The sequence below is a fragment of the Macaca mulatta genome, chromosome 7 (assembly GCF_049350105.2).
Source record: "Macaca mulatta isolate MMU2019108-1 chromosome 7, T2T-MMU8v2.0, whole genome shotgun sequence".
In the NCBI taxonomy this organism is placed as follows: domain Eukaryota; kingdom Metazoa; phylum Chordata; class Mammalia; order Primates; family Cercopithecidae; genus Macaca; species Macaca mulatta.
In genome coordinates, this window is record NC_133412.1 from 42,059,371 (window position 1) to 42,081,643 (window position 22,273).

At 45.1% G+C, this 22,273-nt stretch overlaps 1 protein-coding gene and 1 non-coding gene across 5 annotated transcripts in view; both read left to right on the forward strand.

Annotated features, from left to right (window-relative positions):
* The window catches only part of ZNF609 (zinc finger protein 609), a 240,999-nt gene that overhangs the window by 203,110 nt on the left and 15,616 nt on the right, over nucleotides 1-22,273 (forward strand). For all 4 annotated transcript variants that reach the window (XM_028850333.2, XM_077938091.1, NM_001258136.1 and 1 more), the window contains 1 exon segment: nucleotides 21,270-21,357. In XM_028850333.2, coding sequence (XP_028706166.1) covers nucleotides 21,270-21,357 — 88 coding nt within the window.
* LOC114679746 (U6 spliceosomal RNA) lies at nucleotides 21,855-21,961 on the forward strand. The gene has a single exon (XR_003731859.1). It is a non-coding gene; the product is annotated as a U6 spliceosomal RNA (small nuclear RNA).

Consider the following 22,273-nt stretch of genomic DNA (forward strand, 5'->3'; position numbering starts at 1 on the left):
TAAGAGTAGTAAATTACCCCTTACTCTTAAAGGTTGAAGGAAATTTGAGTTATAAAAGACAATATGGTTACTCCAGCACCATCTAGAGGACAGTCTAGAAATGTTTAAAATGGTATTTTACAACTTCACTATATCAGTTTGTTTGTTTATTTATTTATTTATTTAGAGACAGAGTCTCACTCTGCCGCCCAGGCTGGAGTGCAGTGGTGTGACCTGGGCTCACTGCAACCTCTGCCTCCTGGGTTCAAGCAGCTCTCCTGCTTCAGCCTCCCGAGTAGCTGGGATTGCAGTGTGCACCACCATGCCCGGCTAATTTTTGTATTTTTTGTGGAGATGGGGTTTCTCCATGTTGGCCAGGCTGGTCTCAAACTCCTGACCTCAGGTGATTCACCTGCTTCAGCCTCCCAAAGTGCTGGAATTACAGGCACTTCATCACTAGGTCACGCCCTGCCATCAGTTCAGTTAAATGTAGGTATCACATCCTTCCTATCCTTTTTTATTATACATGTCATGATATGGTAAGATATAGTTCACTTGGCCATTCAACCAAACTTTACTCTGTTCTTTATTTATTTTACATATATATTTTATTTTTTATAGAGATGAGAATCTTGTGATGTTGACCAGGCTGATCTTAAACTCCTGACCTCAAGCAATCCTCCCATCTCATCCTCCCAAAGTACTCTGTTCTCATCTACTGCCTGATAACATGTTATTTCTGTGTGTGTTTCTCTCAACTGGATTGTAAAGTGTGTGAGAATAGATTGAGATCATGTCTTCTATTTCTATAATATGTATGTCCATAGCCCGTTACTGCTGATAGGAAGTCATTAAAGATTGATTATTAAATGATAGGTATAGGTATTACAGCCTTATAGGCTAGATATAATATAGCAATATGGAAGATTCTTAAAAGTATAGCGCCAAGTTGAGGGGAAAAAAACAGAATAGGCCAGGCATGGTGGCTCACGCCTGTTGGATCACCTGAGGTCAGGAGTTCGAGACCAGCCTGACCAGCATGGAGAAACCCCGTCTCTGCTAAAAATACAAAATTAGCTAGTGTAATGGCACATACCTGTAATCCCAGCTACTTGGGAGGCAAGAGAATTGCTTGAACCCAGGAAGCGGAGGTTGTGGTGAGCCAAGATTGTGCTATTGCACTCCAGCCAGGACAACAAGAGCAAAACTCCATTCCCCCCCAAAAAACAGAATGATATCTATAACATAATACTAAATAAGCAAAATAAAATATATGAAAACAAAACAATAATATATATAATATACATTTATAAGAACATATGCCAGCTGGGCGTGGTGGCTCACGCCTCTAAGCCCAACACTTTGGGAGGCCAAGGCAGGCGGATCCCCTAAGGTCGGGAGTTGGAGACCAGCCTGGCCAACATGGTGAAACCTCGTCTCTACTAAAAATACAAAAAAAAAATTAGCCGGGCGTGGTGGCAGGTGCCTGTAATCCCAGCTACATGGGATGCTGAGGCGGGAGAACTGTTTGAACCCGGTGGGTGGAGGTTGCAGTGAGCCGAGATCACACCATTGCACTCCAGCCTGGGCGACAAGAGAGAAACTCAAGAAAAATAAATAAAATAAAAAGAACATACACAAACAATAATGTGTACATTAAACATAAAGAATGGCTGTGGGGGGCAGGGGCATGGAAATTGTGTAAAATGGAATAATTAACTAACAAGGGGAAACTGAAAACAACAACTTTACCAGATTTAGGAAACAGCATGGATAAGTAGCAGCTGTTGGCGAAGGATGAATTAAGCAACTCAGTGCTCAAGTTTTTCCCTTTTCTTTTTTCCTTTTTGGAAACTGAGTCTCACTCTGTCACCCAGGCTGGAGTGCAGTGGCCCCATCTCGGCCCACTGCAACCTCCGCCTCCCACGTTCAGGCAGTTCTCCTGCCTCAGTCTCCCAAGTAGCTGGGATTGCAGGCACCCACCACCACACCCAGCCAATTTTTTTTTTTTTTTTTTTTGAGACGGAGTCTCGCTGTGTCTCCCAGACTGGAGTGCAGTGGCGCGATCTCGGCTCACTGCAAGCTCCACCTCCCAGGTTCACACCATTCTCCTGCCTCAGCCTCCTGAGTAGCTGGGACTACAGGCGCCCGCCACCACGCCTGGCTAATTTTTTGTACTTTTAGTAGAGACAGGGTTTCACCGTGTTAGCCAGGATGGTCTCGATCTCCTGACCTCGTGATCCACCCGCCTCGGCCTCCCAAAGTGCTGGGATTACAGGCATAAGCCACCACGCCCAGCCTCCAATTTTTGTATTTTTAGTAGATATGGGGTTTTACCATGTTTCCCAGGCTGGTCTGGAACTCCTGATCTCAAGTGATCAGCCCGCCTTGGCCTCCCAAAGTGCTGAGATTATAGGTGTGAGCCACCATGCTCAGCTATCTTATTTTCTATAACTTAATATATTAGCCCACCAATCAGTAACAGTTAACAAATACTTATTTAGCGTCAAGTATTAGATCAGCTTTTTCCATGTCTCCTTCCTGCTGACACATGCCTCAGTTCTTCACTGGTGGTTTGCTCTCACTCTTCTTCATGTGTGTCATGCTTATCCTAAATCCCTTTAGGATTATAAAATTCTCCCTATTCTTTCTCTGACCTAACACTCCATGGCTTTACCATAGTTTGTAGTGCAGCATATGGTTTTGGGTTTTTAACTGATGGGTTTTCTCCTTTTTCTTTCTTTTCTTTCTCTTTCTCTGTCTTTCTGTTTTCTTTTTTCTTTCCTCCCTCCCTCCCTCCATCCTCTCTCCCTTCCTCTTTCCTCCCTCTATCCCTCTTTGCTCCCTCCCTCCCTCTTTCCTCCCTCCCTCCTTCCCCTCCTCTCCCCTCCCTTCCTCCCTTCCTTTTTCTTTAGATCCAGCATCCCAACTAATGGTTTTGAATATATCCATTCTCCGACACCACCCCCCCTACACACACCTCCAAGATTAGAACACAACTTTCCATTCAGTAGCCATATCTCTATTCTGTTTTGAATCTTCAGTAGCACTTGGTGCAATGACGGAGTATGGTAAGATAATATGGGCCGGGCACAGTGGCTCATGCCTGTAATCCCATCACTTTGGGAGGCCAAGGCAGGCAGATCACTTAAGGCCAGGAGTTCAAGACCTGCCCGGCCAACACGGCAAAACCTGTCTCTACTGAAAATACAAAAAATTAGCCGGGCGTGGTGATGCATGCCTGTAGTCCCAGCTACTTGGGAGGCTGAGGCAGGAGAATCGCTTGAACCCAGGAGGCAGAGGTTTGCAGTGATCCACGATACGCCACTGCGCTCCAGCCTGAGTGACAGAGCAAGACTGTGTGTCAAAAAAATAATAATAAAATAAAACATTATAAAAAATAATAATAATAGGTAGTATGTATTTGCTGACTAGTTGCATAAAAGCAGCATTTGAGGCTGTATGTGGTGGCTCAAAGCAGCGTTTGAGGTAGATTCATCTGATAATAGTTTACCACCTGGATTGACAGAGCTGAAGAGTGGAGTTAGGGAGCACAATTCAAAGGCTGTTGGGATAGTCTACAGGTAAGTTAATGAGGACTTAGACTCTAGTGGTTGTGGGGATGTGGAGAGGAAGACATTATTCAGAGATTTCAAAGGCAGAATGGGCAGGTTATGGTGGCTGACTTGTCCAAATGCCAGAAAGTCAACTCTATTTACTTCTTTTTTTTAACCCTTGATCCCTCCTGGTTATGCCCAAAGTTTCCTGCTTCCTTTACAGATCATCAGTTGCTTCTCCTCAGGATCCAGAATTCTCACAACTTTCAAGAATTCCAGCTGGGCAAGCAAATCCCTGAAAGGCAAAACTGACAGCACTGGTAGAACTGGCTGATCCCCAACTTTCTGTCTCCTGGCATGAAGATAGCAGCAGCTTAGTTAACTTCTCTATAAAGAGGCAGAAGGAAAACAATGCTTGGCTTTTATGCCTTACGTGTAGCAGTTCTTATACTTTTTGGTCTCAGGACCCTTTTCATTTACCTTAAAAATTATTGAAGGGCCAAGGGCCAGGTACCATGGCTCACACCTATAATCCCAGCACTTTGGAAGATATATATATATATATATATATATATATAAAATATATATGTATATATGTTGGGTGTGGTGGTACACACCTGTGGTCCTAGATACTTAGAAAACTGAGAGAGGAGGATCACTTGAGCTTTGGAGGTTGAGGCTTCAGTGAGCCGTAATCATACCACTACACTCCAGCCTGGATGACAAAGATCCTGTCTCAAAAAAAAAAAAAAGTATTGAGGACCTCAAAGAACTTTTGTTTTTATAGATTATATCTATTGATATTTACCATTTAGGAATTAAAATTTAGAAACTCAAAGTGTATATTATTCATAATGAACCCATTAATATAAATAGTATTTTTAATAGAAAATAACTATTTTCATATTTTTAGTAGAGACGGGGTTTCACCATGTTGGCCAGGCTAGTGTCCAGCTGGCCTCAAGTGATCCGCTCACCTCGGCCTCCCAACACACTGGGATTACAGGCGTGAACCACTGCACCCAACTGGTAAATAACTATTTTATAAAACAAAAAAATACTTAATGAGAAAAGTGGCTTGTTTTTTTGTTTTGTTTTGTTTTGTTTTTGAGACAGGGTCTTGCTCTGTCACCCAGGCTGGAAGTACAGTGGAACGATCTCAGCACACTGCAACTTCCACTTCCCAGGTTCAAGCAATCATCCTGCCTTAGTCACTGTAATAACTGGGATTACAGGTGCATGCCACCACACCTGGCTATTTTTTGTATTTTTAGTAGATACAGGGTTTCACCATGATGGGCAGGCTAGTCTCAAACTCCTAATCTCAAATGATCCACCCCCCTTGCCTCCCAAAGTGCTGATATTACAGGTGTGAGCCACCGCACCTAGCCTGTTTTACATTTATACAAATCTGTTTAATGTCTGGCTTAATATATGACAAGCTGGTTTCTCATTTACGCTTCCACAGTAATTTTTTGAAATATCATGTGTCAGCTGGGCGCGGTGGCTCACGCTTGTAAACCTAACATGTTGGGAGGCTGAGGCCAGCAGATCACATTGAAATAGGAGAGTTCCCTGATTCCCCTTGCAGGACATGTGACAGGGGTGTGGCTTACCTGCTCACACCCCTAGGGGGAACATTCAGACCAGCAGGTGCAGAGGCCAGGGCAAGCGCTTTTGGGCTCTGGCCCCATGGCAGCATCTAGTGGTGGATGTCTGCAGCTCCCGAAGCCCAAGTGAGGATGTGTTACAAGGCTCTTTCAGATTTGCCATTTGTGGATGACTTGTGTGTTAATCAGCTCAATGGACTCTCTGCCTTATCACAAGGGCAGAGGGCCAGTGTAACAGCCTTCTGTATCCCGAGCTCTTGTCCAGTGTCCCGAAAGAATCAGATCACACACGGGCTCGAAGGATGAGGGCAAGGTTTTATTGAGTGGTGGAGGTGGCTGTCAGTGAGATGTATGGGGAGCTGGAAGTGGGGATGGAGTGAGAAGGTGGTCTTCCCTTGGAGTCGGGCTGCCCAGCAGCTGGACACTTCTCTGGCCACCCCCGGCCGAATTCCCCTTGGCATCCAGACGTCCCTCCTCTTCTCTCTTTCTCTGCCATGTCATTCTGCCATCATTGGTCTGCTTGTCTTAACGTTCAGCCACTTGTGTGGGTACCCACTAAAACCTCAGGTTTACATGGGCACAGGATGGAGGGTGTAGCAGGCCAGAGTGGTCTTGGAAAATGCAGCATTCAGGCGTGAAAACAGGAGTGCCTGTTCTCACTTAGGTCTGCAGGCACAGGCCCGAGGGTGGAGCCCTTGCTAGGGACCCCACCTTTCTCTACCCAACTCTCTCTTGCCCCTCTCCCATATCAACATGAGGCCAGGATTTCAAGACAAGCCTGGCCACATGGTGAAACCCTATCTGTACTAAAAAATACTAAAATGGCAGGGCACGATGGCTCATGCCTGTAATCCCAGCACTTTGGGAGACCAGGACGGGTGGATCACTTGAGGTCAGGAGTTCAAGACCAACCCGACCAACATGGTGAAACCCCATCTCTATTAAATGAAAAAAATTAACCAGGTGTGATGGTGCACGCATGTTATCCCAGTTACTTGGGAGGCTGAGGCAAGAGAATCACTTGAACCCAAGAGGCAGAGGTTGCAGTGAGCCACGATTGCGCCATTGCACTCCAGACTGGGCACAAGAGCAAAAACTCCATCTCAAAATAAAAAACAAAAATTAGCCCATAATCCCAGAACTTTGGGAGGTGGGCAGATCACTTGAGGTCAGGAGTTTGAGACCAGCCTAGGCAACATGGTAAAACCCTGTCTCGCCAAAAAAAAAAAAAAAAGCTAGGTATGGTGACACATACCTGTAATCCCAGCTACTTGGGAGGCTGAGGCACAAGAATCGCTTGGACCTGGAACGCAGAGGTTGCAATGAACTTAGATTGTACCACTGCACTACAGCCTGGGCAACAGAGCAAGACAATGTTTCAAAAAATAAAAATAAAAACAGGAAAATTAGCTGGGCATGGTGGCGCATGCCTATGATCCCAGCTACTGAGAAGGCTGAGGCAGGAGAATCGCTTGAACCCAGGAGACGGAGGTTGCAGTGAGCCAAGATCATGCCATTTCGCTCCAGCCTGGACAACAGAGCGAGATTCTGTCTCAAAAAGAAGAAATATAGGCTGGGTTTGGTGGCTCATGCCTGTAATCCCAGCACTTTGGGAGGCCGAGATGGGCAGATTACAAGGTCAAGAGATCGAGACCATCCTGGCCAACATGGTGAAACCCCAGCTCTACTAAAAATACAAAAATTAGCTGGGCATGGTGGTGTGCGCCTATAGTCCCTGCTACTCTGGAGGCTGAGGCAGAAGAATGGCGTGAACCCGGGAGGAAGCGGAGCTTGCAGTGAGTTGAGATTGCGCCACTGCTCTCCAGCCTGGGCTACAGAGCAAGACTCCATCTCAAAAGAAAAACAGAAATATCACGTGTCACATAGCCTCTGGAAAACTTGTATATACACATGAGAGAATGAGAATGAAAAGACAAATTTGTCTTAGTATTATTGTGAAAATAATTTTGACTTTGCAGACTTCTTGAAAGTGCCTTTGGGACTTCCGGGGGTCCTTGAACCACACTTTGAGAACCACTGCCCTAAGTTGTGCTTTTTTGTTTCTCTGTCTAGGAGAGCCTTAAGGATCTATGTTTCATTTGTAGACATTTCTAGGAATTCTTGGCACCTGAACTGAGATTCTCATTACCCATTGTTGTTAAAAATAACATGTTCAAAAGAGGAATAAAACACGGTTTTAATTTTTTTAAAGTTTTTTATTGGACATTTACCACACACACACACTGCATTCAAAGCTTGCTGGCAAACTATAGTCGTAGGGAGTTACCAAAAATAGTTTGTCAGACTGATTCCTTTGTTAGTAGCTATAGAATTTTTCCCCATGGACTTTGAGTTCCAAATAACAGACCCTTAAGAGAATCATGTAATTAGTGGATGACAGAGCTACGTTAGTATTTACTCCCTGATTTCCTAGCCTAGAGTAGATTGGAAGAAGGAAGTTGGATGTAATAGAGAGGTTGGTGATAAGGGAAAGAATACTGCGGAAGGCAGACATATTCATGACAAGAAAAAGTAACTGCTGACAGCCAAAGAGGAGACTGAGAAGCAAAACACAGAAACTCAGCAGTGTAGTTTGGTGTCAATTAAAGAGGGCCATTAACCCCTAATATCTCAGGAACCTTTAAAGGGACATCTCTTTACCACACCACAGAATAATTGTATCTAGAATAATGTCCCTGAGTCATCAAGAAGATTTTAAAACACTATATATGGGAAGTCCCCAACTTATGAATGGTTTGTGGTCCAAAGTTAATTTCCAAAATATTTTTTGGAACTTAAAACATTTTTATTTATTTATTGTATTTATTTTTTATTTTTTTTGAGACTGAGTCTTGCTCTGTTGCCCAGGCTGGAGTGCAGTGGCGTGATCTCAGCTCACTGCAACATCTGCCCCCCCAGGTTCAAGCGATTCTCCTGCCTCAGCCTCCCAAGTAGCTGGGATTAAGGTGCACGCCACCATGCCCGGCTAATTTTTGTATTTTTAGTAGAGATGGGGTTTCACCATGTTGGCCAGGCTGGTCTTGAACTCCTGACCTCAGGTGATCTGCCCACCTCGACCTCCCAAAGTGCTGGGATTACAGGCATGAGCCGCCACACCTGGCCTCAAAACATTTTTCTATAGAAATAATTATTTTGGGCCTTAGACAAGCCGCTTTTTCATTTTATCAGTCCAATAAACAACCTTTGAATGCCTAATATTAATAAAAGTATTTCTTTTATATCTGGCTCTCATTTATAGCTTTGTTTCAGTGAGAGTGCATTCTGAGGCCAGAGCCTAAACATAAATACAGTTCCCCTCTGGCCTCATCATCTGTTCCGCAAGGTGCAGACAGTCTATATCATGGATTAGCAAGTTAGGGCTCAGTTACCAAATCCAGTCCCACTTCCGGTTTTTGTAATACAGTTTTATCGGAATACAACTATGCCTATTTGTTTACATATTGTCTGGGGCTCTTTTTCTACTGTAAGAGTTGAGAATTTATGACAGAGACTGTGTGGCCTGCAAAGCTTTAAATATGTGCTGTCTGTCCCTTACTTTAAAAGCCTGCTGGCCGGGCGCAGTGGCTCAAGCCTGTAATCCCAGCACTTTGGGAGGCCGAGACGGGTGGATCACGAGGTCAGGAGATCGAGACCATCCTGGCTAACACGGTGAAACCCCGTCTCTACTAAAAAATACAAAAAACTAGCCGGGCGAGGTGGCGGGCGCCTGTAGTCCCAGTTACTCGGGAGGCTGAGGTAGGAGAATGGTGTGAACCCGGGAGGCGGAGCTTGCTGTGAGCTGAGATCCGGCCACTGCACTCCAGCCTGGGTGACAGAGCGAGACTCCGTCTCAAAAAAAAAAAAAAAAAAAAAAAGCCTGCCAATCCCCAGTCTGCGTGATTTGGTCCACCATTGTCACTAATCTGCTGTCTCTCCAACCTCATGTGTTCTCACTCTTCCTCTCACTTATTCCACAACAGCCACACTATCCTCTTTGCTCTTCCGAATGTGCCATGCGCGTTCCCACCACAGGGCCTTTGTACTTGCTTTTTTCTCTACCTAAAATGTTCTTCTAATTTCCATAGGGCTCGCTGTCTCACCTCTTACAGATTTCTCTGCTTGAATGTCATCTTCTTGAGAAGGCTTTTTAAAATTGCCCTTTATAAAATAGCAGCATCACCATCCCTCACATTCTCTGTTCCTCTTCTGCTTTGTTTTTCTCCATAGCTTATCACTATCTGGGGTTTTGTTGTTTGTTTGTTTGTTTGTTGAGACAGGGTTTCACCCACATCACCCAGGCTGGAGTGCAGTGGCGTGATGTGGACTCACTGCAACCTCCACCTCCTGGGCTCAAGCAATTCTCCTGCCTCAGTCTCCCAAGTACCTGGGACTACAGGTGTGTGCCACCATATCTGGCTAATTTTGGTATTTTTTGTAGAGACAGGATTTCACCATGTTGGCCAGGCTGGTCTCAAACTCCTAGGCTCAAGCAGTCCTCCTGCCTCAGCCTCCCAAAGTGCTGGGATTACAGGTGTGAGCCACCGTGCCTGGCCATGTATCACTATCTGACATATGCTTACATGTTCCTTTATTTATTGTCTTTCTCCTCTTATCTGAATGTGAGAGCAGAGACTTGGTCAATTTTGTGTGTTGCCATGTCCTGGTACTTTAGAACAGTGTCTGGCCCAGAGTAGATGCTCATTTGTTGAATAATAGAATGAATGAAAGCATGTATGCGTGCTAACCTGCACTTTACCCAAGTTAGTTAGGGTGTATCTGTATCCAGTTAGGGTGTAGTTGTCAACATCAACCAGGATTGAAAATTGGGATTAAAATAAGAATTAAAAGCAGCATATAGGCAAATGCTGATGTTTCCATTTGGAAACTCAATGCTACTGGAATATTCAGGTCCACTTAATCTCTTCCCTTTTTTCTTTTTTAGTCTCTTATGTTGAGGGCAAGCATCTGGCCTTATTTATCCATATTCTCTAGTACCTAGTCCAGCACATTCCATAAAGTTGGCTCTTAATAAACATTTGCTCCCAACCCAGGAGTGGACCTCAGCATTTCTTCACTGTGTTTTGTAACTTCAATACTTTACAGAATGCTTGGCAAATAATAGATGCTCAGTAAATATTTGTTCCAGGTAGGAATGAATTATTTGTCTACATAGGATAGACATTATTCCAGGTTATCTGTTATATAACAAATTAACCTAAAGCATAGCTGTCTAAAACAATAAATATTATCTCACAGAGTTTCTGTGGCTCAGGAATTCAGGAGTAGCTTAACTGGGTGGTCTGACTCAGGGTCTCTCATGAGGTTGTTAACCGGGGCTGCCATCATCTGAAAGCATATCTGGGGCTGGAGGATCCTCTTCCAAGTTGCTTTACTACGTGACTATTGGCAGAGGGCCTCAGTTGCTGGCCTCATGGACTTCTCCACAGGGCTGCTTAAGTTTTCTCACAAAATGGCTGCTGTCATCCCTAAGGGAAGAAATCCCAGAGAGAAAGCAAGGAGGAACCCACAATAATACCTTTTATCGCCTTGTCTCAAAAGTCATGCACCATCACTTCTGCAAGTTGCTAAAGGCAGCTCACACTCCAGGGGATGACAATTAGGCCCCACCTTTTTTTTTTCCTCTGTGACTTAGGCTGGAGTGCAGGGGCAACATCTCGACTCATTACAGCCTAGATGTCCCGGGCTCAAGTGATCCCCCACGTCAGCCTCCATAGTAGCTGGGACTACAGGCACATGCCACCAAGCCCAGATAATTTTTAAATTTTTTTTAGAGACAGGGTCTCACTGCATTGCCCAGGCTAATTTCGAACTCCTGTGCTCAAGCAGTCCTCCTGCCTTGGCCTCCCAAAGTGCTGAGATTACAGGCATGAGCCACCATGCTTGGCCATGAAGCATTTTTAAAACATTGAGATATTTCTACTAAAACTAATTTTTTTATACATACATCTGTATGTATTACCTATTGTATACAGAGGTATACAGATGTATGTTATTACCTATACCTGTATGTACCAGTTCAAAAGCTAAAAGGTTTTATACAGAGAAATGATAGGATTTGAGAGGTTTTATTTAGCAGGATCTCTCTGGCCTCTGTGTTGAGAACAGGTCAGAAAGTGATAAGGATGGAAGCAAGTTAGGAAGCTATTGCAATAATTTAAGGAGTGCTTGGAGCAGTAGAAGCGAAGGTAATGAGAAATGATCAAAATCTGGATATATTTTGAAGGTTGAGCCAAAAAGATTTGCTGATGGTCAGATGTGGGGACGTGATAGTAGGAGAGGAATCAAGTAAAACTCTAAGGGTTTTGACCTGAACACCTAGAAGGATGTACATGCCATTACCTCAGATAGGGAGAACTCAGATCAAGGTATTTTTGTTATTCTTGGTGTTAAGGAGAGGATGGGTATCAGGAGCTCAGTTTGGAACATGTTAAGTTTGCGATCTACATTTAGACATCGAATGGAAATGTCAAGTTTGTGATTAGATACATGAATCTGGAGTTTAGGGGAGATGGTGGGGCTAGGGATAGAAGTTTGAGTCATCAGCTACACTTGAAGTACCAGCAAAAGATGCTGAGGAATGGCCAGAGAGATAGGAGGAAGACCAGGAGAATATGGTGTTCTGGAAGCCAAGTGAAGGAAGTGTTTCAAGAACTGAATTGATCTGAGCATGAAAGAGCTGAGCATGAAGGTACCAGATCCCCGAGAGAAAGTGTGTACTAATGGAAATAGTAAAAATGAGGGACCTAGAAAAAATCTCTCTCTCTCTCTCCACTATTATACTTGGATCAGCCTTGACTACACAAATGTTTTGAGGTTTTGAATTCTTATCTGAAACAAAGCAGTGCTGCTTTGGGATTGGGTTTGTCTCAGCATTTCACTCCTAAGAACTGTGGGAACCTGGCCAGGCGTGTTGGCTCACGCCTATAATCCCAGTACTTTGGGAGCCCAAGGCAGGTGGATCACCTGAGGTCAGGAGTTCGAGACCAGCCTGGCCAACATGGTGAAACTGTATCTCTACTAATAATACAAAAATTAGCGAGGTGTGGTGGTGCACATCTGTAATCCCAGCTGCTCAGGAGGCTGAGGCAGGAGTTTCGCTTGAACCTGGGAGGCGGAGGCTGGAGTGAGCTGAGATTGCACCACTGCACCCCAGCCTAGGTGACAGAGTAAGTCTCCATCTCAAAAATAATAATAATAACTAGGGGAACCTGACTAGTGCCTCATAAATGTCATCATTTCCCCTTTACTCTGCTCCAATATTGATAACCTTTAAGAAGGGAGAATAGTGAGTACTCTGAATCCTAATAATGGGTAATTAGATTATGTCCATAAGACTCTCGGTAAATCTGAAAGTAAGATTCTAGAGAAACATGGAGCACTCTTTATTACTGCTATTTTTTAGCAGTATTATCCTCAAACAAGCTGAGCCTTTCCTTATTTTGTGAACACTTATGAAAAATAAGTTTTCCAAGATGAAGACCAGTTTTTCTTTCTCTTCAGCCTACTTGCTTCCCTAAAGCTAGCCCCTAATAGGGAAACTAGGTCTGTTAAGTGTTATTTGCTGCTTCTTTCCTATCGTCCTATTCTCCCAGCTGTCTCAACTCGGAACCTTGTAGGAAGAGTATTACACCTCATCAGTGTGTGTTTCCTTTGACATTTAAACAAGCCTCCATTTTGTCTTTCCATATTAGAATTTTTTTCTCTTCCCTTCTGCCATCTCCAGCACCTTGTTTGACCTGTCTTCTCTTCAGCTCATTCATTATTGCTAAAGTTTGCAGATTATACCAAAGGAAGAAGCCAGATTTATAAACATGTGTTCCCACCCAGCTGTTTCAAGAATAGTAATGACATTCATCTTCTAGTTGTGTGCCTGCTCTCTGTGTACAGCTGTGCTCATCTGCCCTTGTAAATGAGATGCCTATCTCTAAGTCTTACCTTGTCTAGAAATAAATGGACTCTGTTCCTATTAAATTGATTATGCAGTAATCAGAGCAGGCCATCGCTTGGGGGAGACATTCACTTGAAATCACTTTGCTAATAGCTAGAGAGAATTTAGTCTAATTACTTCTTTAGGAGATATGCCGTTTCCATTAAGATGTCAGGGCACTGAAAAGGGGTAGGATTCCTATCCTTTTCCCTCTGGATGACCCTCTGCAATCCTGTATGTGTATATGTCTTTTATCTAAGGTGAAGGTAACAATATTCTAAGAAAATTGTGTGAAAAGAATCAGAATCCATTAGAGATAGCTGTGTCAGGCCTTAGCGTCTGAAAGATCTGACCACTAATAGTGAACCCTCGAGTAAATGATTTATCCTTCTGGTGTTTCATCTCCTCCTTTGCAAAGTAGCCTTAACAATCCTTATATGACACGATTTTTGGCACCCACTTAACGGCCTGCCTTCCTCAAAAAGTGATTTAAGACCGGGTGCCATGGCTCATGCCTGTAATCCCAGCTCTTTAGGAAACCAAGGCAGGAGGATCACTTGAGACCAGGAGTTCGAAACCAGCCTGGGCAACATAGTGAGACTCCGTGTCTTTTTAAACAAACAAAAAATTTTTAAAAATTAACAAATGCCAGCTACTCAGGAGGCTAAGGCAGGAGAATCGCTTGAACCCAGGATGCAGAGGTTGCAGTGAGTAGAGATCGTGCCACTGCACTCCACCCTGGGCAACAAAGCAAGACTTCATCTCAAACACACACACACACACACACACATAAATACAAGTAAAAGTGATTGGCCAAGTACAGTGACTACTGTAATCTCGGCACTTTGGGAGGCCAAGTTGGGTGGATCACTTGAGGCCAGAAGTTCAAAACCAGCCTGGCCAACATGGTGTAACCCTGTCTTTACTAAAAATACAAAAATTAGCCATGCGTGGTGGTGCACACCTGTAATCCCAGCTACTTGGGAGGCTGAGGCACAAAAATTGCTTGAACCTGGGAAGCGGAGGTTGCAGTGAGCGAAGGTTGCACCACTGCACTCTAGCCTGGACAACAGAGCAAGACTCTGTCTAAAATAAAAATAAATAAATAAAAATAAAACTGATTTAAGGCTGTAAATATTCAATAAGATAGTATGAAAACATCTCGCACATAATAGTTTTTTCTTTTTTACTTTATTGTATTTATTTTTTGAGATGAAACCTTGCTCTGTCACCGAGGCTGGAGTGCAGTAGCACAATCTCAGCTCACTGCAACCTCCACCTCCTGGGTTCAAGCAATTCTCTTGCCACAGCCTCCTGAGTAGCTGGGACTACAGGCACCCACCACCATGCCTGGCTAATTGTTTTATTTTTAGTAGAGATGGGGTTTCACCATCTTGGCCAGCCTGGCTGGTCCTAGACTCCTGACCTTAAGTGATCCACCCGCCTCCCAAAGTGCTGGGATTACAGGCATGAGCCACTGCACCTGGCCGAAAGTTTTTTCTTTTCTTTTCCTTCCTTTTTTTTTTTTTTTTTTTTTTTTTTTGAGACAGAGTTTCGCCCTTGTTGCCCAAGCTGGAGTGCAATGGCATGATCTCAGCTCACTACAGCCTCCGACTCCTGGGTTCAAGTGATTCTCCTGCCTCAGCCTCCCAAGTAGCTGAGATTACAGGCACCTGCCACTATGCCCAGCTAATTTTTGTATTTTAGTAGTGATGGTGTTTCACCATGTTGGTCAGGCTGGTCTCGAACTCCTGACCTCAGGTGGTCCACCCACCTCAGCCTCCCAAAGTGGTGGGATTACAGGCGTGAGCCACTGCGTCTGGCCAAGTTTTTTTTTTTTAGAGATGTAGTCTCACCCTGTCACCCAGGCTGGAGTGCAGTGGCACAGGCATAGCTTCACTGCAGCCTTGAACTACTGGGCTCAAGTGGTCCTCCCATCTCAGCCTCTCAGGTAGTTGGGACTTCAGGTGGGCACCACCACAACTGGCTAGTTTTTAAATTTTTTTGTAGAGACAGGTCTCACTGTGTTGCCCAGGCTGGTCTTGAACACCTGGCCTTGAACGATCCTCCTGTCTCAGCCTCCCAAAGCGCTGGGGTTCCAGGCATAAGCCACTGTGCCACACCCATAATATATGTTTGATGAATGTTTGAATCACAATCCAATGGATTGTTCTGCTTCACTTGGTAAGACTGAAAAAGAATCCAACTTACTAAACCAAAGTTCTTTCCTGCCCTAATTTTACTAGAATGAGACTTCCTGAGTAGGATAATTCTTTTTCTCCCTCTCCCTTGTCTGATTTGGTTTTGTGATAAAGCACCCTAAATTTCAATTCCAAAGAAAACAAGGGCTAAGGGCCAGGCGCGGAGGCCAAGGTGGGTGGATCACAAGGTCAGGGGTTCGAGACCAGCCTGACCAACATGGTGACATCCCTTCTCTACTAAAAATACAAAAATTAGCTGGGCGTGGTGGCAGGCGCCTGTAATCCCAGCTACTCAGGAGGCTGAGGCAGGAGAATTGCTTGAACCTGGGAGGCAGAGGTTGCAGTGAGCCGAGATCGCGCCACTGCACTCCAGCCTAGGGGACAGAGCAAGACTCCATCTCAAAAAAAAAAAAAAGGCTGAATAAGATCTTATTTAAAGTCATGACCAACTCAAGTCCTGATACTCCATAGTTTTGTATAAAGCACTCCCTTTGTATTTATTTATTGAAAACCTACTGTGGGTTAGTTGTCTGATTTATTTTTTTCCTTTTTTTTTTTTTTTTTTTTTTGAGATGGAGTCTCGCTCTGTAGCCCAGGCTGGAGTGCAGTGACATGATCTCTGCTCACTGTAAGCTACGCCTCCCGAGTTCACGCCATTCTCCTGCCTCAGCCTCCCAAATAGCTGGGACTACAGGGGGCAGCCACCACACCTGGCTAATTTTTTTTTATATTTTTAGTAGAGACGGTGTTTCACCCTGTTAACCAGGATGGCCTCGATCTCCTGACCTCGTGATCCACCCGCCTCGGCCTCCCAAAGTGCTGGGATTACAGCCGTGAGCCACCGTGCCTGGCCAGTTGTCTAATTTAATAATTTTATAATTTATTTCTGTCTTAATCCTTTTTTTTTTTTTTTTTTTTTTGAGACGGAGCCTCACTCTATCACCCAGGCTGGAGTGCAGTGGCGCGATCTCGGCTCACTGTAAGCTCCGCCTCCCGGGTTCACGCCATTCTCCTGCTGCAGCCTCCCCAGCAGCTGGGACTACAGGGGCCCGCCCCCCACAGCCGGCTAATTTTTTATATTTTTAGTAGAGACGGGAGTTTCACTGTGTTAGCCAGGATGGTCTCGATCTCCTGACCTTGTGATCCGCCCACCTCGGCCTCCCAAAGTGCTGGGATTACAGGCGTGAGCCACCGCGCACAGCCTTTCTTTTCTTTTTTCTTTTTTTTTTTTTTTTTTTGAGATGGAGTCTCGCTCTTTCGCCAGGCCGGAGTGCAGTGGCGCAATCTCTGCTCACTGCAACTTCCGACTCGCTGGTTCAAGTGATGCTCCTGCCTTAGCCTCCCAAGTAGCTGGGATGACAGGCACATGCCACCACAGAGATGAGGTTTCTCCGTGTTGGCCAGGATGGTCTCCATCTCCTGACCTTGTGATCCACCCGCCTTGGCCTCCCAAAGTGCGGGATTACAGGCATGAGCCACCGTACCTGGCTTAATCCTGTATTTTTAAAAATCTGAGATTTGTAGAAATCAAGTGACTTGTTCAAGGTTACACTGTAACAAAGCCAGGATTTGCACTAAGGTTTTCTAACTCCATGTCCGGTGATCTTCAGACAGCATTGTATGTCAAAGAAGAAATGAATATAAGTGAGTTACTAGAGATAGGTCCTGGAAGTGCCAAATCAAAAAGTATTTTATTAGTGCGTGGCTGTAGACAAAAGGCTAATTCCAGATCCCCCAGATTTATTGTCTTGATACATTCCATAGAAAATGTGCCTTGGGGCTGGGCGTGGTGGCTCATGCCTGTAATCCCAGCACTTTGGGAGGCTGAGGTGGGCACATCACCTGAGGTCAGGAGTTTGAGACCAGCCTGACCAAGGTGGAGAAGCCCCGTCTCTACTTACAAACAAACAAACAAACAAACAAAATTAGCTGGGGCATGGTGGCGCATGCCTGTAATCCCAGCTACTTGGGAGGCTGAGGCAGGGGAATCGCTCGAACCTGGGAGGTGTTGCAGTGAGCGGAGATTGCGCCATTGCACTTCAGCCTGGGCAAGAAGAGTGAAACTGTCTGGAAAGAAAGAAGGAAGGAAGGAAGGGAGGGAGGGAGGGAGGAAGGAAGGGAGGGAGGAACGGAGGGAGGGAGGGAGGGAGGGAGGAAAGAAGGAAGGAAGGAGGGGAAAGAAGGAAGGAAGGAGGGAAAAGAGGGAGGGAGGGAGGAAGGAAGGAAGGAAGAAAGGAAGAAAGAAAGAAACAGGCCGGGCGCAGTGGCTCATGCCTGTAATCCCAGCACTTTGGGAGGCCGGCAGATCACGAGGTCAGGCGATCGAGACCATCCTGGCTAACACGGTGAAACCCCGTCTCTACTAAAATACAAAAAATTAGCCAGGCGTGGTGGCGGGCTCCGGCATTCGGCAGGCTGAGGCTGGAGAATGGCGTGAACCCGGGAGGCCGAGCTTGCAGTGAGCCGAGATCGCGCCACTGCACTCCAGCCTGCGCGACAGAGGGAGACTCCGTCTCAAAAAAAAAAAAAAAAGAAAAAAGAAACAGAGATGCAAGTCACTAAGTGGGGCTGAATCTGTGGACTGGCTGACCTCCAGATCTGGGAACAAAGAATAGGGCATGAGAGGTGATTTCAGAGGGGTAAATAGATACTGAAAATACTCATAGACTAAGAATGTGAGGCCAGGAGAGTGAGATGCTAACCCCCAACCAGCCTTATGAAAGGAGGCTAAAGCCGGGCGTGGTGGCTCTTGCCTGTAATCCCAACACTTTGGGAGGCCGAGGCGGGTGGATCATGAGGTCAGGAGATCGAGACCATCCTGGCTAACACGGTGAATCCCCGTCTCTACCAAAAATACAAAAAAAAAAAAAAAAAAAATTAACCGGATGTGATGGCGGATGCCTATAGTCCCAGCTGCTCAGGAGGCTGAGGCAGGAGAATGGCGCTAACCTGGGAGGCAGAGGCTGCAGTGAGCCGAGATCTCCCACTCCCACTAAATACAACTAAAAACTCTGGAAATTATTTATAAAACAAATATAACAGGACTGTGAAAGGTGGAAGAAAGAAGGCACACCAGCTCTAAGGGTCGCAAGACCTTAGAAACAACATGGTGATGAGTTCCCTGGGTTTTCTTTTTGTCTCTAATATCCCAAATATGTTGCTAAAACTGAATATTATATTTAATGGTAAAAGACTGGAGCCACCAGGCGGGGTGGCTCACGCCTGTAATCCCACCACTTTGGGAGGCCGAGGCGGGCGGATCACAAGGTGAGGAGATGAAGACCACGGTGAAACCCCGTCTCCACTAAAAATACGAAAAATTAGCTGGGCGTGGTGGCGGGCGCCTGTAGTCCCAGGTACTTGGGAGGCTGAGACAGGAGAATGGTGTGAACCCGGGAGGCGGAGCTTGCAGTGAGCCGAGATCGCGCCACTGCACTACAGCCTGGGCGACAGAGCCAGACTCCGTCTCAAAAAAAAAAAAAAGACTGAATGGAGCCAAGTGTGGTGGCTCATGTCTATAATCCCAGCACCCTGGAAGGCCAAGGCAGATGGATTGCTTGAACTCAGGAGTTCAAGACCAGCCTGGGCAAAATGGTCTTGACAGGAGGATTGCTTGAGGCCAAGAGTTTGAGCCGAATCTGGGCAACATTAACAAGACATTGTCTCTAAAAGAATTAAAATTGCCGGCCAGGCGCGGTGGCTCATGCCTGTAATCCCAGCACTTTGGGAGGCCGAGGCAGGCGAATTACCTGAGGTTGGGAGATTGAGACCAGCCTGACCAACATGGAGAAATTCTGTCTCTACTAAAAATACAAAATTAGCTGGGGATGGTGGTGCATGCCTATAATCCCAGCTACTGGGGAGGCTGAGGCGGAGAATTGCTTGAACCCAGGAAGCGGAAGTTGCAGTGAGCAGGGATCACACCATTGCATTCCAGCTTGGGGAACAAGAGCGAAACTCCGTTTAAAAAAAAAAAAAAAGGAATTAAAATGCCAAAAAAAAAAAACCATATAAAACAATTTTTCTTTTATCAGATTGGCAAAGAACAAAATGAGAACACCATGTTGCCAAAGGAAAAGGGCGAGAAGTATTCATGGGCTACTATAAATGGGTATATGAATGAGTACATCTTCTTTGAGGCAGTTTGGAGATGGTTTGGCCGTATTTATCAGAACTCCAAATACAAGTGCACTGTGATTAACAGTTTTACTTACAGGAATTCATCTTACAGACGTATTCGTGTAGGTAAAATGAAGCATTTGTACAAGATTATTCATTGCAGTTTATTTGTAATAGCAGAAGATTGAAACAACCTAAATGTCCATTCAAATGCTGCCATTGAAAAGAATGAAGTAGCTCTCTGTCTACACATATGGAATGATCCAAAATATTTGGGTACATGAAAAAAGCAGTGTGCAGAACATTGTATGTATATTGCTATCATTTAAGGAAGAATGTATGAACATATTTGCATATATACATATAAAATATCTGTGGAATACTTTTGGATGTTTCCAAGTAGGGGAGCTGGAAGACTGAAGAACAGTTATGGAAGGGACACTTCTTTTTTTTTTTTTTTTTGAGACGGAGTCTCGCTCTGTCACCCAGGCTGGGGTGCAGTGGCCGGATCTCAGCGTAAACCCAGGTTTACGCCATTCTCCTGCCTCAGCCTCCCGAGTAGCTGGGACTACAGGCACCCGCCACCTCGCCCGGCTAGTTTTTTGTATTTTTTAGTAGAGACGGTGTTTCACCGTGTTAGCCAGGATGGTCTCAATCTCCTGACCTCGTGATCCGCCCATCTCGGCCTCCCAAAGTGCTGGGATTACAGGCTTGAGCCACCACGCCCGGCCCACTGGACACTTAATTTTATGTTAGAGTTTGGTGGGGATTTTTTTTTTTTTTTGCAGGGGCGAGTGGGGGCTACCTTTTGAATTTTGGAGTAAGGCTATATTACCTAATCAAAAGCTTTTTTTTTTTTTTTTTCTTTTTTTGAGATGGAGTCTCACTCTGTCACCCAGGCTGGAGTGCAGTGGCGCAATCTCGTCTCACTGCAAACTCCGCCTCCTGGGTTCAAGCGATTCTCCTGCCTCAGCCTCCTGAGTAGCTGGGATTATAGGCACGTGCCAGCATGCCCGGCTAATTTTTGTAATTTTAGTAGAGACAGGTTTTCCCATATTGGTCAGGCTGATCTTGAGCTCCTGGCCACAAGTGATCTGTCTACCTTAGCCTCCCAAAGTACTGGGATTACAGGTGTGAGCCACCACTCCTGGCCAAAAACATTTTTTTTTAAATTATCGAGGTGTGGTGACATGCTCCTGTGGTCCCAGCTACTTGGGAGACTGAGGTGGGACAATCGCTTGAGGCTGCACTCCAGCCTGGGCAGCAGAGCAAGACCATCTCCAAAAATAAAAATAAAATGTGTCTTGGCCGGGCGCAGTGGCTCAAGCCTGTAATCCCAGCACTTTGGGAGGCCGAGACGGGCGGATCACGAGGTCAGGAGTTCGAGACCATCCTGGCTAACACGGTGAAACCCCGTCTCTACTAAAAAATACAAAAAACTAGCCGGGCGAGGTGGTGGGCGCCTGTAGTCCCGGCTACTTGGGAGGCTGAGGCAGGAGAATGGCGTAAAAACCCGGGAGGCGGAGCTTGCAGTGAGCTGAGATCCGGCCACTGCCCTCCACCCTGGGCGACATAGCGAGACTCCATCTCAAAAAAAAATAAAATAAAATAAAATAAAATAAAATGTGTCTTGACAAAACCATGGAGTCTTTATAACTGTTAACCATCCTAAGGGGCCTCAGTAGCATTGTAGGCAATTCCTATGGAACTATTCTGGCCCAATCCTATTTGTCCCGTTGGTACCCAGAGCACCTCCTAAACCCTTTTATAGAAGTCACAGTGCTGACAAAAGAATACTCTTCTCAGTGGCAAATGGGGTGTGTCTCGTCTATATCTATGTGCTCTTATTTTCCAGGGATGTTGGTGGTAAATGTAACGTGGAGGAACAAGACATATGTAGGTACACTCCTTGACTGCACACGACATGATTGGGCACCCCCAAGGTAAGCACTTACAGCTATTTAGTTTATATTAAGTCTGAACCATTCTAATTGGTGATCTCTTATACTTTTATCCTGCTAGAATTGTACACCCAGCTTTTAAGGGACACGATGGTGTAGATAACCAGGGAAAGCACTGTATTTATCTGACATTCAAGAAGACTGAATGGCTGGGCGCAGTGGCTCACGCCTGTAATCCCTGCACTTTGGGAGGCTGAGGCGGGCAGATCACCTGAGATCGGGAGTTCAAGACTAGCCTGACCAACATGGAGAAACCCCATCTCTACTAAAAATACAAAGTTAGCCAGGTGTGGTGGTGCATGCCTGTAATCCCAGCTACTCGAGAGGCTGAGGCAGGAGAATCACTTGAAGCCAGGAGGCGGAGGTTGCAGTGAGCCAAGATCGCGCCATTGTACTCCAGCCTGGGCAACAAAAAGCGAAACTCCATCTCAAAAAAAAAAAAAAAAAGAGGATGAATTGTGTATGAAAGTGTTCAGGGGGTGCTCACTTCAGAGGTACATATACTAAAATTGGAACAATACAGAAAAGATTAACATGACCCCTGCACAAGGGTGACATGCAAATTTGTGAAGTGTTCCATATTTTTAAAATTAGCAAAAAAAAATTGTTGAGGGGATGCATTGGGGGAATGGGGAGAAAATCCTGTTTAAGCCTTTGACTGGAATTATTAAAGCCACCTTGAGACCATCTAACCATGGGTGATCAAACATTCATTGATAGTAGCTATTTCTCAGAAATTTGAACTCAAGAACATGTTTAGTTTTATAAACTCTACTAGAACATATGGGTTTCACAAGGACCTTTTCATGTTGCAATTTGACCTTTAGATGGATATTTCAATCAATGGCACCTAATAGCTTGTTCCTAATATTAGTACCCAGTTTGTCAGGGTTTGGGG